The following is a 15736-nucleotide window of genomic DNA, read 5'->3' on the forward strand; positions in this document are numbered from 1 at the left end:
TCTCTAACTCAACACTTTATAATCAGGGGAATAGTATAACCTAAAAGGTTCATGGTTTATCACTTTTATGCAAATTATAAGACTGTGAAATCACTCTTATATCCTCTAGGTTTCCACTAATCCTGTATTCTTTTGAAGAGTAATACTAATTATTTAAAATGGTAAAAAAAAAAATATATATATTGACATTTCATAATAGATGTACTGATTTAAGGATGGGCTCAATAAAAATAAGTTAGAGGTGTAACAATCACTAAAAACCAGAGATATGCATTTAGGTTTTTTTTTTAAATAAAGGTGTTAAAGAAAGTTCTTAATGAAATGGCATTGCAAAATATATTTTAATTTATTTTTTTGTCTTTTGATTACTTACTAAATGTTTAATGTCTTTAATAGCACATTTATTAAACTTATTATAGTGTCATCCGTAAAAGTATCTTTAGAGAAACCAAATATAGTTCTTATCAAACCTTTTAAATTGCAGCAAAAAGCTTATTTATTGCATTTTTATTTTAAAAATAATAAATTCTGTTTAAAAAGTGCACATTTTGTTAAAAGTGTTCATCCAGTGTAACTTTTTAATTAGTGTTTTCGGTAGCAGTTAATTTCATTAGTCATGGGATTTTTTTAAAGAAAGGAGACAATTTTAAGGTTTAAATAATTTTTATATGTGCAATAGTTCAAATAAATACACAGCAAATGTTTTCTTTTTTTTCTTTTCTATTCAATCAACAAAGAAAAAGTGTATATTCTCACTGGAGGGCTGGAAAAACCTGCTGCCCCACGCTCCATTTGATTTTTCCTCTCACTAAAATATTATTTTGAATTCTCCTTGAACAAAGATGGAGTCATTTATGGAGACTAAAAAAGCACTTATATTTGCAGAACTGTACTGGAGGCTTACATAGCATTTATATTAAATTAGTGATTTAAGTCTTATATATACGTATTGTAAAAAATAATTTTAGATGCATTTTGAATCTACAATAATCCACTTGACGTATTTATATTTTAAAATTGTATGAAGTAATTTTTCAACAGGATCAATAATTTCAGGACTACAGTCATGAGCCTAAAGTTATTTTTCTCTTTCAAAACATTTTAACTAATCTGTTGCTGTGCCTACATTAAATACAGTTGTTAAAGATTATACTATTTTTCATTCACATGGTAAAGTTGGATTTTTTTTTTAATATTCTGTGGTCAGATCACATGACAGCATAAATTAAACCCAGCTTAACCATCAGAAATGTTGGTGGAAGGTTTGCTGACTTGCACTTGCCATCTTCAACATAATGCAGTACTTTGTCATAATGTACATTTCAGTTAGCAAAATACTTTTAAAATGTATAATTTACCATCAGCTAAATGTATATGTGTTTTCATTGCATATGTTATTGTTACAATAATGTTAGAACGCAAAAATGCATAAAATGAATAATTTTGATGCATTGAAAATGTGTTAATGTGTGTTAATTTAAGTAACAACACTAATGTCATATAAGCAGCAAGATTTTGCAGTCATATGGTACTTTTATTCTGATTTTTCATTTAATACAATTCATTATTAATATATTTTTTTCATTTTTGCATGTTCATATTTATGTTAAATAGCAAAAAGTAAATAATTGTACATTATTTATATGCATAAAACATTTTTATTTTTTACTAATACACTACTTTGCTCTTAATGTGTGTTTGGTTGATTGTTTCGTGCCAATTAACATTTAACATTGTTTTTTAATATTTAACATTGATGTGTTAAATTAATTTCCATGTAAAAATTTCAAATAATATTATAACATAAATGACTTTGTGTTACACTCTTAATAGATTACATTTTGTGCTGCCATTCTTGCCAGTATTGTATAAATCCTGGTTTGTTTTATCGAGTCATAAATTGATGTATTCCTGAACATGCATTTCAGGCAGAATTATGTAATTAAGTGGTCTGACTGAGCTATGTGTTAAATGTATTTTTTATTTATACAGCAGACAATGTATTTTAGCTCACAATTTGAATATGTAAAAAATAGCTGTCTGATAAGAGCTTAAGTCACTGGTACAACCATACATATTTAAAACAGGCTAGTGAGGTTGCTGGTTTTCAACCCACCAGTAAAATCTCATTCCACTTGTTAATCAAACAAAGCCTCTGGCTGGATGGTATTAAAACCTGCAGCCACACTGGCTCTTTCTGGATAAGAGAAAACACCACTAACCAAAGTGCTGTAAGTGTGGTTTTGCTATTTGTAAATGGAGATTGGGGCTGTGCATACTGTGCAGCTGAAGGTTAAGCACACTCTTCCACTTGTTTAATCAGTTAGCCTTGCTCCTAAAACGACTTGTTGTATCGGGTAAAGCTCCTGGCCAATTTACATGACATTAAAGCAGTTTGTAGCTGGATGAAAGTGAACTCACGTATCAACTGAAAGGGACATAAGACATAAAATTCCCAGTAACCAGATTTTATTTGTATGGTGGGTTGTTCTCAGCACTACAGTGAAACTCACAAGACAGTGACATACAAGACAATATATAGCTAATAGCATTCTATGTTCAGATTAGCATCCACTGATAAACAAATAGAAGATTAAGATACGTTGTGCTTAAAAAAAGAAAATAGCTTTAATGTCTTGCTGCAGGTTTTCTCCTTTTAGAGAATCCGTCTAATTATGCACCATGTTATCTGAAGCTAAATTTGGACAAAAGAAGTATTAGCAAATTTGTATAATTAAAAAATTAAAGCAGCACTGGTAGCCCAGTAATGAGTCATAATGAGAAATCATTTGTGAGTAGCTAGCAAGTAAATAACCTTTAAAATGTGAGTCAGGCCTTTTTGACCATCATCAGGGTCTGACCACACATAGGCAGAAATTCCCACAGACACAGATCAAAGTTGTGTGGAAATCGTCCCACAAGTGCTGTTAGGGTGAGGGTACTACATATTGATACTGATGGTTTTGGAATGTGATGTTTAACAGGCTCATGTTTAACAAGTGTCCACATACTTTTGGACATATACACTGACTGCTGTTGTAGTTCACTTTGTAAACACTAGAGCCTAAATTCTACGCAATGCAACTTAAATACCCGGGTAAATGTTCATGTGTGAGGTGTTGGATGAAGCACCCGGGCTGGCCGGTGTCTCTGGTAGGGGTGGGCTAATCGATCCAAATATCGATAGTATCGATACCAACATTGGTATTGTAATCGGATCGATACTAGCGTGATGGGATCGATACTTTGGGTTCTGTTTCTTTTCGCTACATTTAGTACGTTCCTCATATTTCTTTAGAAAGTACATCTTACATACACACTTTACTTCTTCTCTCCTGCTCTGCTGAGAGAAAATACATGTACAGTAATGTACAGTAGTTTTATTTTATTATATCTTTGTTTCTGAACAAAAACCTCTAACTAAAAAACTTAGTTATTTAATAATTTTGTGTACTTTGTTTTACAAAACGCCAAAAAAGTGCAATAAAAGGGAGACATTGTGTTTTGTTATTATATAAATGTTTCTGAACAAAAACCTCAGACTTAGTTCATTAATTTACTTTTTATTTGCCTGAAAACTTGTCTGTGTTTGTCCTGGGTTTAAACATGCATATGAATAACTAATTAACAGTAGAAAGCAAAAATCACAAAATCATGTAGTGGTTATAGCATATTGATGATACATTCACTCATAAACTGTAAGGGTGGCAGGGTGGCACGGTGGCTCAGTGGGTAGCACTGTCTCCTCACAGCAAGAAGGTCCTGGATTCGATCTCCAGGTGGGGCGGTCTGGGTCCTTTCTGTGTGGAGTTTGCATGTTCTCCCCCGTGTCTGTGTGGGTTACATCCCACAGTCCAAAGACATGCAAGAGAGGTAAATTGGAGATATGAAATTGTCCATGACTGTGTGTTGTGAACTGATGAATAGTAATTGCATAGCATAGCTAATTTTTTCTATAATTTCCTTTTTTTTTTTTTTTTTTTCTACTCCAATAAAGGAATCTTATCTTATCTTATCTTTTGTAAAGGGTAACTACTGTTTCTGTCATGAATGTAACCACAGTGTGTAAAACATGATGTTAAAATCCTAATCAATCAATCGTAAACCATAACACACTACTCTCCCCTATAAGCTGTTTTATCAATAAAAAGTATCGGTATTTGGGTGATTCTTCAATTGCGGGCTCTTTTGACCATCTTAACTTTTGAAAAATAAAATTAGGAATAATTTAGTTTGAATTATGTCAAGATAATGCTAGAGCAAATACTTAATGATGGCTACAATTGAGCTTATATAGAATTTTAATATTTCATATTTATTAGCGAAGTGGCATAGCAAAATGTCATTATGTGTTGGTAATGACGTGTTGCGGTAATGACAATTTTTACTTTTTTTAAGAAAAAAACTAGATAGGCCATGGATTTGCTAAAGCTAGTCAACAGCTAGTACAAGATGCACTTTAAATACATATAAATAATGTGTAAATTTCTTCTTTTTTTTTTGGTAAAGTACTGCCATACTGATGTAAAAGGTAATGACGCTGAATAAATATACTCTATGATCAGGAGGAATACATGATTAAATTACTCACATTTCCAGACATTAAAATGTTAATCTTCTCTCATGGCTGGCATGTGCTTCCTTGCAAGTCTTTGTTTCCATGGTTACAACATAAACAAGTGTTACCTTCAAATGATTCCCTACAGAAACCATACACTGTTACGGTAATGACGATAATGCTGGGGACAGTAATATATTGCTCAAAAATATGCATAGGTTGTACAAATATGAAGAAAAAAAATACATTTTGTTTCTTTTTAAGTTATTATAAATTTTATTAGAGCAGAGAAGTTTTAAAGTCTGGGTTGGGGACATGGCCAAAGTAGCAAAATATTGATGTTTAAATCATCATAAAAAATGGAAATCATAATTATTTTGGTATCTAATTTTTTTTAGTGATGCAATGAATGATCTTTTTAATACCTAAAATATTTGTTTTGTAATAAAGTATTTTTAACACAAATTTATAACTTAGGGACGTAAAAGTCCCCCAATTGAAGAATCACCCAGATACTTGGTATCGGATCGATATCAAATCTTGCGGTATCGCACACTACTTGTCTCTGGCCCTTTAAGAGCGCGCGCTCTGGGGTGGCGCTTCTCTCCGCCACTGCTTCTTGATATTAATAGTGTTGGTGTCTTGAAACTGACGTAATGCTTGGAGTCTGAGGTCCTGACATGCGATAACGTTTCTGATCAAAAAGAACCGAGATCACTTCTGCTAACCGCTTTTTCTCTAACCAATCAGAGCAATATTAAACACAGTCACCCCGATCTCACGTATTATACAGGAGCAGTTTGAAATTTGAAATCCCCACCAAGCAAAAGAAATCATTCCCGAGCTGAACAAACAAACACAAAGACGCTGTCATCACGGTTTACGCCAAAAGGTCCACCATCTTTCAGATCGCAGGGGCTAATGCTATTTAATCAACAGGTAAGGAGAAATCAAGCGAATCAATCAGCGTTGCAGTTGGTTACCATAGTTCCTTTTCATTGTGAATGTTATGTAATGGGAAGGAGAGTGGAATGGGATTGCAGTAAATCAGTGGCGGGGAGAAGCGGAGCGGGGCTGCTCGGTTTTCACACGGTGTTGAACTGCTTTATTGGGTTAAACGCGTGAGAAATTGCAGTGGGCTCTGTCCTGTTTAGCAGCAGCAGCAGTAGCAGTAGTACCAGCAGCAGCAGCAGACACGAGGAAGAAAACATGAGCTCTCTCCAGTAGGTCAGATCTTTTGCTTGTAATTTCCTAATCATAACGCGCTCAGGGTGATGCACTGGGTGGTGGTGCAGGATACACCGAGGATCGATACGTGAAGGGATTTATCAGGGATTTACCAGTATACTCTCTTCACCGCGGTGAAGTCGGTGTAAACGCTTGTGTGTTTCTTAACCTGTGTCAGAAAATGCATGGTAGGATGTGTGTGATCAGAAAGTTGAATTAGAAGCTTGTTGGTTTGAAGCGTTTATGTTTGTGTGTGAAACGCCTGGTTTAAATCAGGTTAGCGCTGTGCGATCAACTTGAAAAACTTTCCGTAAGTGATGTAAGATAAAGCGCGTAGGCATGGCAACGTGCTCGACTCTCGATAGTATTCGGCTGAAGAGCCAGCGTTTATTTATATACAAAAAAGACCATAAAGTGAGTTCTTCTTACGGAATTAACTCTTTTATATTGTTATTTAATTTATTTTTCGCCTAGTTAGTTTTCTTTTGTACGTTTTTAAATAATTGTAGAATTCTTTCAGACTTAGACAAGGTTTTAGAGGTTTGTGAACGGCGGTGTTTGTGTTTCTATAAAGTAAAAGCCTATACAAGTAGCACATGGCTTACTACATTCTCTAGGTTTACATGACTAACTTAAATCTTTAAGGCTGTTTACACATTTTTACTATGCTACAGAAACCAAATAGCGTAATTAGAATAGACATTACAACTATAAGACTCCTAAAATTCCATCTATAACCAACTTTCAGCTATCAAGTACAGTAAAATCACTGTCACATTATTCTATACAGGTAAACTTTATCAAGTAGTTATAATCATATTATTTAAAGTAAAACTTAAATAGACGGGTTGCAATCAACTATTATTGTTTTTAAATTACCTTAATGTTAATACATAATTTTCATATCAGTCAGTGTTTTAGTTTACTTCCATACTTGCATATATACAAAAACATATACAGTCATTTGGCTATTGTAAAAGCTGTCCTTACACTGTCGGAATAAGGGGCTGTAAACAAATTTTGAAGTTACAAAGACCATTTAGAATAATTAGTAGACATTAGATGACAGCACTTTTCTCTGCTGATAACCTGTTATAGTGAACTTGCTTTCGTTAGTGCTTTATGTACTTGTTTGGCTACTTTAAAAACTTTCTTTGCACTTTATGGGACTGTAAGACTAGACTTAATCATAACACTACATCTTTAAAATATCAAAAGTAAAGTATGCTTACTGTATTCTGTAAGTCACAGCATGGTATTTACTGTTTTATTAACCTTGTTGTATTCCGTATAAAACTGTTCCTCCAGTTTAGTTAACTGGGCTTTTCTTACACTGTGGAACTCTAAGCCTTTTCTTTATCTTTAACCTACAGAGACCAAATGCAATACTTGATATAGTCAATAAAAAATAATCAGTACTAGTACTAAAAATTATTAGTCATTTTGTAGAACTAAGAGTCCACAAATTTCTTTCAAGCTGCAAGATCCAAACAAGTTTGAGCTTTCTTTAAGAATTGTCACATGACACCTTTCAGAAATCACAGCAGAGTAAGGCCAGTGTCACAGTGTTTTATACAGTTTAGCTTTATTACCAAGTTTTATAAAAATGTAAATAAAAATGTTTCCCGATTTAGGAATATCTGTGCACTTTACAGTGGTGTATATTTGTTTTATTAATCTATATGTATAGAATATTATATCACCTACAGCTCTGAGACTGTTTAAGCAGGCACGTAAATATTGACATAGAAATTGCTTTCAAAAGTGCAGCATAACGTCTTTCAGATATTAAAATAGAAAAGGATCGTTGTTATATACAGTTAAACTTGAGGTTTATTGGACTGAATTAGAATGCTTTTAGAGTTACTTAGATTGTATTTAATTCATACAACCCTTGATGAACTTGACTGTACCGAGTACAGTGACGTGAATAATAGTTACCTAGTTTAAATGCTTGACTTTAACTTTAAAGGCTTTGATTTTAGTTAACTTAGATGCATTGAGTTTTTTGTCTCATTTAAGTGTTTGGAAACCCCAGATGAAATTCCATGTTCAGTTGTTTTCTAAAAATGAAATAAGGTAATACATCCTCTACAGAGAACAAACATTGTTCTCATTTTAATTCACAGTTTGTAGATATGTAGAAGTTGTGTTAACTTTAAAAATAAACAAAACATATGCAATAACCAGAGGTGTTACACTAAACAACTTTGAGTATTAATAAGGCTGTTCTTCCAAATAGGATTATTATAATAGATTTTTTAAAAATATCTTTAGAACAAAGTAATGTTTCAGTATTTGCGCATTACTGTGGTCAATACAGTTCAACTTTACGTGAGTTTCTTAATATTAATATATACCAAAACTCCATATTTTTGTGACAGTAATATTCATAGTTATGTAATTGTGTAATGGGATTATTAATATAGCCATTGAAAACTAATTTAAAATAGTTTTCAGAATTGTCATGCACAGGCTTTTATATAACGGGGTATAATCAGGTCTCTGTAGTAGTAAGTCACAATGTTACAGTTTTTTTTTTTAATTAATTTAAGTAAAACCGTGAGCTGTCATTTCTAAAGATGAAAGTAGTACATGCATAATAACATAACTAACACAAAGTTTAATGACAAACTCGATTGTATTAAATTTTATGTGGTTACTTGGCCACTTTCAATATAAAAACAATCACGATTTGCAGTGATATTTATCAATTTAAATAGCTTGGATATAATTAATACAAAACTTTTGTGTTTTAGTTAAAATTAATTTTCTACTAAACTTTATGCTTAATAAAAGTAATTAGATGTTAATTGCTTTGAGTTATATAAAGTAAACCACCTGTATTGCAAAAAAACTTTCTTATTTATTTATTTACTTTATAATACTTTTTATTATAGTTTGTTTTTGCAACCACACATTTGGACGATAAAGCAGGTGGGCTAATAGACTCAATTGCAAGGGTATCGAGGGCCATTAGGGTAATTAAAAATATGCAACTATTTTTTTCAGTTTTGTTAAAATGTATTTATTCATTTTTTTATTATTTTCTAAATTTAGACTAGAAAATGAGCTGCTTAAAGCATCATACCCAGGGGGCAACTTTAGTTGCTGGATAAAATATAAAAAAAACTTAATTAGAAATTGGTTTGTTCAGTTTCTACCAGTAAAATTTCAGAGTAAGTCCAATATCCATTGGCTGGGGCGCTGCATAGATTAATACCAATTAATATTAATTAGTATCTACTGTATGGAACACTTCGTGGCTTATACAGTGTATATAATACAGTGTCGTCACATTGCAAAGTTTCATTGAATTAACAACTTTCCCAGTTTGTACTGTTGCTTCTTCTGTAGCTTGTTTTTTTTTAAGTTCTGAAGCACAGCAATGCATTACTGGTAGCTTTAAGTGGGTGGAAAAATGTTTAACCTGAGATAAAAATCACCCGTCTTTTCACTTTAACTCGCACCTCTGAAGCAGAACCCACATCTGATTGTCGTGACATAAAATTCCCAGGCTGCTTCCAGTAGACGGCTCGTGCTGTTTCCTGTAAGCCGACAACGCAGGCGCTGTCGGGCAGTTTGGAAATGATGCGCCCTTGGCCTGCTGTAAGGCTGCTTTCTTGTCAGTGAAAGTTTCTTAATGACAAAGGCCCGAGGAAACCAACGTGCTCATTACTCGAGGAGAAGAGACTCACAAGTGTAAACAAAAGTTTCAGATAGCGTCAGCCAGGAGCCTCTGCTTTGTCATCTGTATTGTTCTACAGTCACAGCTGTGCCAATTTTTCATAATGTTCATGTGAATCCTAGATTTAAAAAAAGTTTTTAATCTTTATGTTTCTTGCATTTTGGCATTGATAAGTTGGCATATTACTATCCTGAGCCAGCTTTGTCCAGCATTTTTAGCGTATAATTTTCTTTAATGGTTTGTACTTCATTGAAAAAGTGATCTGGGCTATTTTGACTTTGGTTATTGGGTGTGTGTGTGTGTGTGTGTGTGTGTGTTTGTGTTTAATATTCGTTCACCGCATTCAGTTGCGTTGTGAAAAGAAAGAATGAGATCTGTGTGGGTTGTCTGATAAGGGCTGTTTGAAGTGATTGAAATGGTTGAGGTAGATTTCACATGTAAATAGGCATGCATCTGTGAGCCCTTTGGGCGGGATGCAATAGATCAACGCTGTATAGTGGAGAACTTTACGGCTGACAGATGAATTTGGGCCTTGGAGCTCGGAGAAAGCACCAGCGGGGGGGCTTGCATTTGTTCTACACGGCTTTTGAGTTCCACAACTTCTTTTTGGACTTGCTTCTTATCACAGCAAGATGAGCGCTACACTCTGTCTCTTCCCTGCAGATTTATGTGTGTGTGCTGTTGAATGAGAAGCCTGTTGAGAGAAGAAAAGTGTTTGAAGGGAGTTTTTTTTGTTAAACAGGTACAATTGGTCTGTTAAGTCTCTGTCTTGACTGTGGTAGAAAATACAAATTAAGCTCCTTAATTGAGGCAACTGATAAAAACTAGTCTGCTTGGAATGATTTTGAAGGGACAGTTGTGTGATATGCATGCAGTAATTAATAACTCTTGATGTAGTAAATTCTATACTAAATTCTTTAGGTTTATTTACACACATAGTACATTATGTATTATGTTTACTTGGAGAAAAATTAAAAGTAGAATATGTTACCTTTCTGCATGCGTTTTATTTATTCTCACCACTGACTTTAACAAACATGACTTTTTATATGCTTGAGTGTTTACAGAAAACTTTTCCATACCTATTTACCTAAATTTGTGGTACAGTCAGCAAACAAAAACACAACGTTCTGTAAACTGTCATGGGTTTTGAAACTTTAAATGAGTCATAGTTGGTTTTGGAAAATTATTATTATTTTTTTTTTTACTTTGATTCTTTTAAATGTCTTTAAATGCAGTGGGAAGAATATTCAGAAAGCACGTACTGTGTAATGGAAACTTAATTTTCGGTAATTTTCTGCCACAATAAAGTGAAAAAAGAGAAAAAAAGGTGCTCTGTGGTTGCACTGCTCAAAACACAACACACTTGAGTCATCTTACTTTCAGTCACAGTCAGAGCACAGATAACTGAATTTTTACTGATAACGTTTAACTGATGACTGATGAAATATAGATTAATACATAGGTGTTCTGTCTTGTGCTGTTTTTTTTTTTCTTTCTAGGATTGTGCTGTTGATATTTGACTTTGTGTATTGTCAACTACTGTGTGTGCCTGGAAGTAGGCAACGTTTTATCTGCTGTTGTTATTTTTACTATGTTTGATTGATTAGGTTTTAAAATATTATGCTGCTTGGTCAGCTTATTAACATATTGCTCCTTTAAATTAATAAAACCGTTGTTAACTCATCTGACAACTCAGTGTTGTCTTGACAGATTATTCTAGTAAATAGAGATAAATGTTCTTGTATTTATTTTTTTTAATGCATTTTTGCATTGAGAATACTTTTTATAGACATGATAAAGATTTTCCTTTCTTGTTATTTTATTCTGGCTCTTTTTAAATAAGGCTTAACTTTAGTAAGTATAAATAGATGTTTTATCCTTATAGTGTGTGAAACTAAGTACAAATATAGATCTGATTTTTTGTGCTTTTAACAGAAACAGCTTTAAACAGCAGAGTATTTGACATGTAAAACCTTTAATCAGACAGTAGCAGTGCAGAGATTACAACTACAATTGGCTTGCGTGATTACCAGTGTTTAACCGACTCCTTTTCAATACGGTTTGTCTGTAAGAGTTGATTTGAGAAGCGCCGCTCATGAGTTGCCTTTGCACTGTGTTCCTGCTGCTCGTCTAGGAAACTTTACGAAACCTTTCGGAAACTTCTGGAATTCTGTGTCACTGCCCGCTTCTTCTTCGGTTCTGACTTTGCCGTGGCGGGTTTTGTGCCATCAGTACACACAGCCTCAGCTCTTTTGGAACAGCGATGAGTCAGTTTAGCCTTTTCCGCTCCTATCTGAGTTATGGTGCGTGCTCCCTTACCACACGTTTTCAGTTTTCTTTTTTCTCTCTTTTTTTGTACCCCCCTCCCCATTGTGGCTAAGTATTCCTTTTCCATCTGTGTGGTCTGAAGGCTTGTGTTGTGGCTATAGCATAGACTTCTACATTGTTCAAGACAGATCGGACAGAATGAGTCGGAGCGAAGGAGGAGTTGGAGGGAGGACTGGAGGAGTTTTCCTTGAGAATGTTTGTTTTCCTGTTTCCAATTTGGTCGGCCAGAGGGCCTGTTCTGTCAGTGCTCCCATTCACAGAGCCTGCTGCGAGGATGCCTGACTACGCCATACACAGCCGCTCGCTCTCTGTGGATGTTTATTGCGGTTTCTGTGTTGCATTTATCACAGCAGTGCTGTTTGAGTTTATCCAAAATTGTTGTTCTGTGTTGCCGGCCCTATGGTAAACTGTTCGGTAGGCCACAATGATTTTCTTTCATAGTTGGAAATTCTGCCGCAGACTGTTATAGGATCACTGTATATGTGCATTTCCGTTATAGCTGTGTGTGTAATAAAAGTGGGGCTTGAAGTGTGTGTGTGTTAAAGTTTGCCATTCATAACCCATGTTTGCATCTGTGTGTGTTTCAGGCCAGGCTTAGCAGTGATTGTGCCGAACAGTGCGATGCACCCTGGACTCTCATTCAGGATCATCGGTGAGCACCTCTGAAGAAAAGATATTGGAAGTACAGCACATTTCATGAGCAACGAATGTAGAGACTGTGTAGTGCAAGTGAACTCTGCTTTTGTAAATGGAAACGATGGAATAAGCTGAAGGACAGGAGGGCATGGACGTGGAATAAAGGATACCTCGGAGGCAGGGCAAGGACTTTGGATGTTCTGCCAAATCTAATATCTGCCTCTCTGTGGAAGTGGTGCTGATAATGCTCTAACCCAATGCTCAGCAGAGGTACAGTATGTATACACATCATACATGCTAGAAAGTACAGGAATTTGACATGTATTGGGGTATGCATGTGTGACTATAACGCAGATATATAGTCGTTTTTTATTGGACCAAACTTCTAGACTGAAGAGATTAAACAAGATTATTAGACTGGTTTCTGTAATTCTAAACCTTTAATGGTCAGTTACAATAAAGTCTGTCTTCTAGTTTTCTTTACTGAATTTGGATGATAAACTTAATTAACCCTAGTTAGGGTCATTGATTTACACTCATTTTTTTTAATTGTCATATTTGTTAAACAGAAATCTTCTTGACATCCTATCCTGTGACGGCCTTGACTCAATTTCTTTTCAGTTGTAATATTATGGGTCACACGAGTCATATGATGTATCATTTTATGCTCTGAATGTGCTATTTTAAACTGATCCACATGTGTAGATTGGTTATACTTTTGCATTTACTGACAACCGTGACAAATATATGTGTAACACTATTATTGCCAGTGCATTAGTACAAATCCTGTAGCATAAAACTGGCTTTGTGGCATCAATAGCTTAATCCTTTTTACTTGTAAATGTTAAACAGCATTATGTTGATGGCTTTTTTTTTGTTTGTTTTGGAAATGTCCCGTCCCTTATTTTGGCAGTCGTCTTTTATGCTTGTATTTGAATATTGTTGCCATGTTATAAGCTGACATCTCGTCTTGACTCAGAAATCAAGTTCATATGATTTGCTGATTTGAAATTGTTGATGTGATTTTTACCTACACAGTATTCTGCAATGCTTTCAAATTTGTATTTTAGCTGGTGATTTAAATGATAACAAAGCCACAATTACTGTAGAAATACAGTGATTTCATTAAGGTTTGGATACGATAGTTTACTTGGTGGTTTAAATCTTCAGTCGAGGTTGATCCTGAGTGAAAGAACGCGAAAGAAGTTCGCAAGCTGACTCAATTGACTGCCTTTCACATGTGAAGACGTGCATATTAAACACCCTATAAGGAGCTCTGATAACAATAGCTTTACTTTGTTAACGCTGCAGAAATAGCGAATTTTTACGGTGCCGTGTGAATTCAGCTCAGCAGATTAGTGTCATTTTAAACATATGCTACATTTTTCAGACATGTTTTAGAGAAAAAATTTATTTGTGCTTTCACACTTGCCTTTCTGATCAGGACTGGGAACTCTGCTTCAGCTGCATGCTTTTGTTATATCTCGGTAGTTGTGCAGGGATTCTAAGAGGGGATGTTAGGATTAACCTCTGTGTATTCTTCCCTCACAAAAGTCTTACAAAAACTCCAAGGTCAAAGGTCATCTGACATCTCTTACTACTAAGATGAGGACCTAGAGGCCCCTGGTATGTCCTGTTGAATGGCTTTGTATTTTTTTCAAATGACAAGCAGAAGATCTTTGATATTTTACTTGCTCTTCACTTGTTGTTTTTGTTCAGATTGGACCGCTTATTCACAAGCTTGGTAGATGAACAAAAAGTAATGAATGGAATTCCAGTTTCCCAAAGCCTGGATTGTTTGAATTTTTTTATTGTTTGCCCTCTACTAAAACTTTATTTAAATATTCCTTTTTTGAATATTGTGTGACGGTGAAGTAGACCAGTGATGATTATGAAATTTGACTTACTATTAGTTACAGTCTTATAGCTGTTAGCCAATTGTGTATGCCACTTATTAAAAGCATCACTATAGTGTCATCATACACATGCACTAAACATGTAAGTCAACCACATGGTATTGTTTATTAGGTAGGATAGAATGAACAGGGAGTTTGCAGAATGTTTAACCATATATTATGTGTAATCATAGACTTGTGCTGTGGAATTCTGTTACCTCTAATAATCCTAATCGGCATGTACAATTTGAGAACATGGACAATATTGACAGACCTGCTGCATGTGCAGTATTAATGTATCTGTCAGGAATCATGTATATAAAGGTTTTCTACTGTTAAACTGGTTTGTTCAGTATGCTAAATACTTTGGGTATAAGTCTTCTTGTCTCATCTATACGTGTTGTTTTACTTGTGGTAAGAATTTTTAAGCATATAGTCTGCAAACTTTCCTGTTAAGTGCATGTTGAGCCAGTTTATTAGGTTGTGATCTATAAAGAAAAAATCCCTAATGATCATTTCAGTGTTTACAGTTTCTCTAAAGTTATTTGCCCACTATTTATCACAGGCATGTTTTACTGTCTGGCTGGCTTAGAGACCAGCCGCTTTACTTATATAATACAGTTCGAGAAGGTCCACAATCGCTACACAACATCATGCTACTGTAAACTAGCATGCCAAGTAGATGTGCAATTTACAGTTTACATGTATCTGTGATCAGACCTCTGTTAAGAAGTTATAAATCCAGACTAACAGATCCTCACCTATGTGACATTCTACACATCACAACATCGGCTAACACTGAATGCTGAAGTTTAACTTTGCGCTGTGCCTACATAATATCAGAAGATTTCATTTTTCTTTAGTCTCCAGGTTTTAAAGTTTGTTTGTGTTTGAAAGAAATTGTTCTTTAGAATTTTAAGACTAAAAGTCTAAGCAATGCTTTAATTAAAATGTTTTAATATAAGTTATTTTATTTTTAATTGTTTTAAATAATATTAAACAAAATAGTTTAGGAACAATTTATAACTTTTTATTTTTAAGATTTATCATAGTTTTTTTAAATGCTAATTTCCATATACTGTTTCGGCAAACAGTTCAGTTATTTTAGTATGAAGTCCAGCCTTAAATGAAAGAAAATGTTGACACCTCTAATTCGATCCGTTTCTTTGTGTGTTTGAAAAGACACTATTTTAGGCTTTTTAATCTACTTTTTTAGGTGTGTGTTGGACTAAATCACTTATAATATCAATAGCAAATGATTAAATACAGTGTATGTGCTCAGCCGATGCAGCGGTCGATTACACTAGCCCTGGTTTGAACCTCAGTGTGTCTACACAGACATGATTGCTTATGTCTGGGGGAAAGGCAGGTGGCCCTGCGAATGAATGGCACCTTGTCCAG

The 15736-nt window shown here is 34.4% G+C and overlaps 1 protein-coding gene across 4 annotated transcripts in view; it reads left to right on the plus strand.

The window, feature by feature from the left end:
- Positions 1 to 5731: 5731 nt before the first annotated feature.
- The window catches only part of trps1 (trichorhinophalangeal syndrome I), a 93005-nt gene continuing 83000 nt past the window's right edge, over positions 5732 to 15736 (plus strand). For 2 of the 4 annotated variants that reach the window (XM_063013181.1, XM_063013204.1), the window contains exons 1-2: positions 6128 to 6199; positions 12392 to 12710. In XM_063013181.1, coding sequence (XP_062869251.1) covers positions 12698 to 12710 — 13 coding nt within the window. In that variant the 5' untranslated portion in view covers positions 6128 to 6199; positions 12392 to 12697. Of the gene's footprint in view, positions 5786 to 6127; positions 6200 to 12391; positions 12711 to 15736 lie in introns of those variants that run through there. The other 2 variants (XM_063013196.1, XM_063013188.1) reach the window with 2 other exon arrangements.

This window comes from Trichomycterus rosablanca, chromosome 2 (genome assembly GCF_030014385.1).
Source record: "Trichomycterus rosablanca isolate fTriRos1 chromosome 2, fTriRos1.hap1, whole genome shotgun sequence".
Taxonomy (NCBI): domain Eukaryota; kingdom Metazoa; phylum Chordata; class Actinopteri; order Siluriformes; family Trichomycteridae; genus Trichomycterus; species Trichomycterus rosablanca.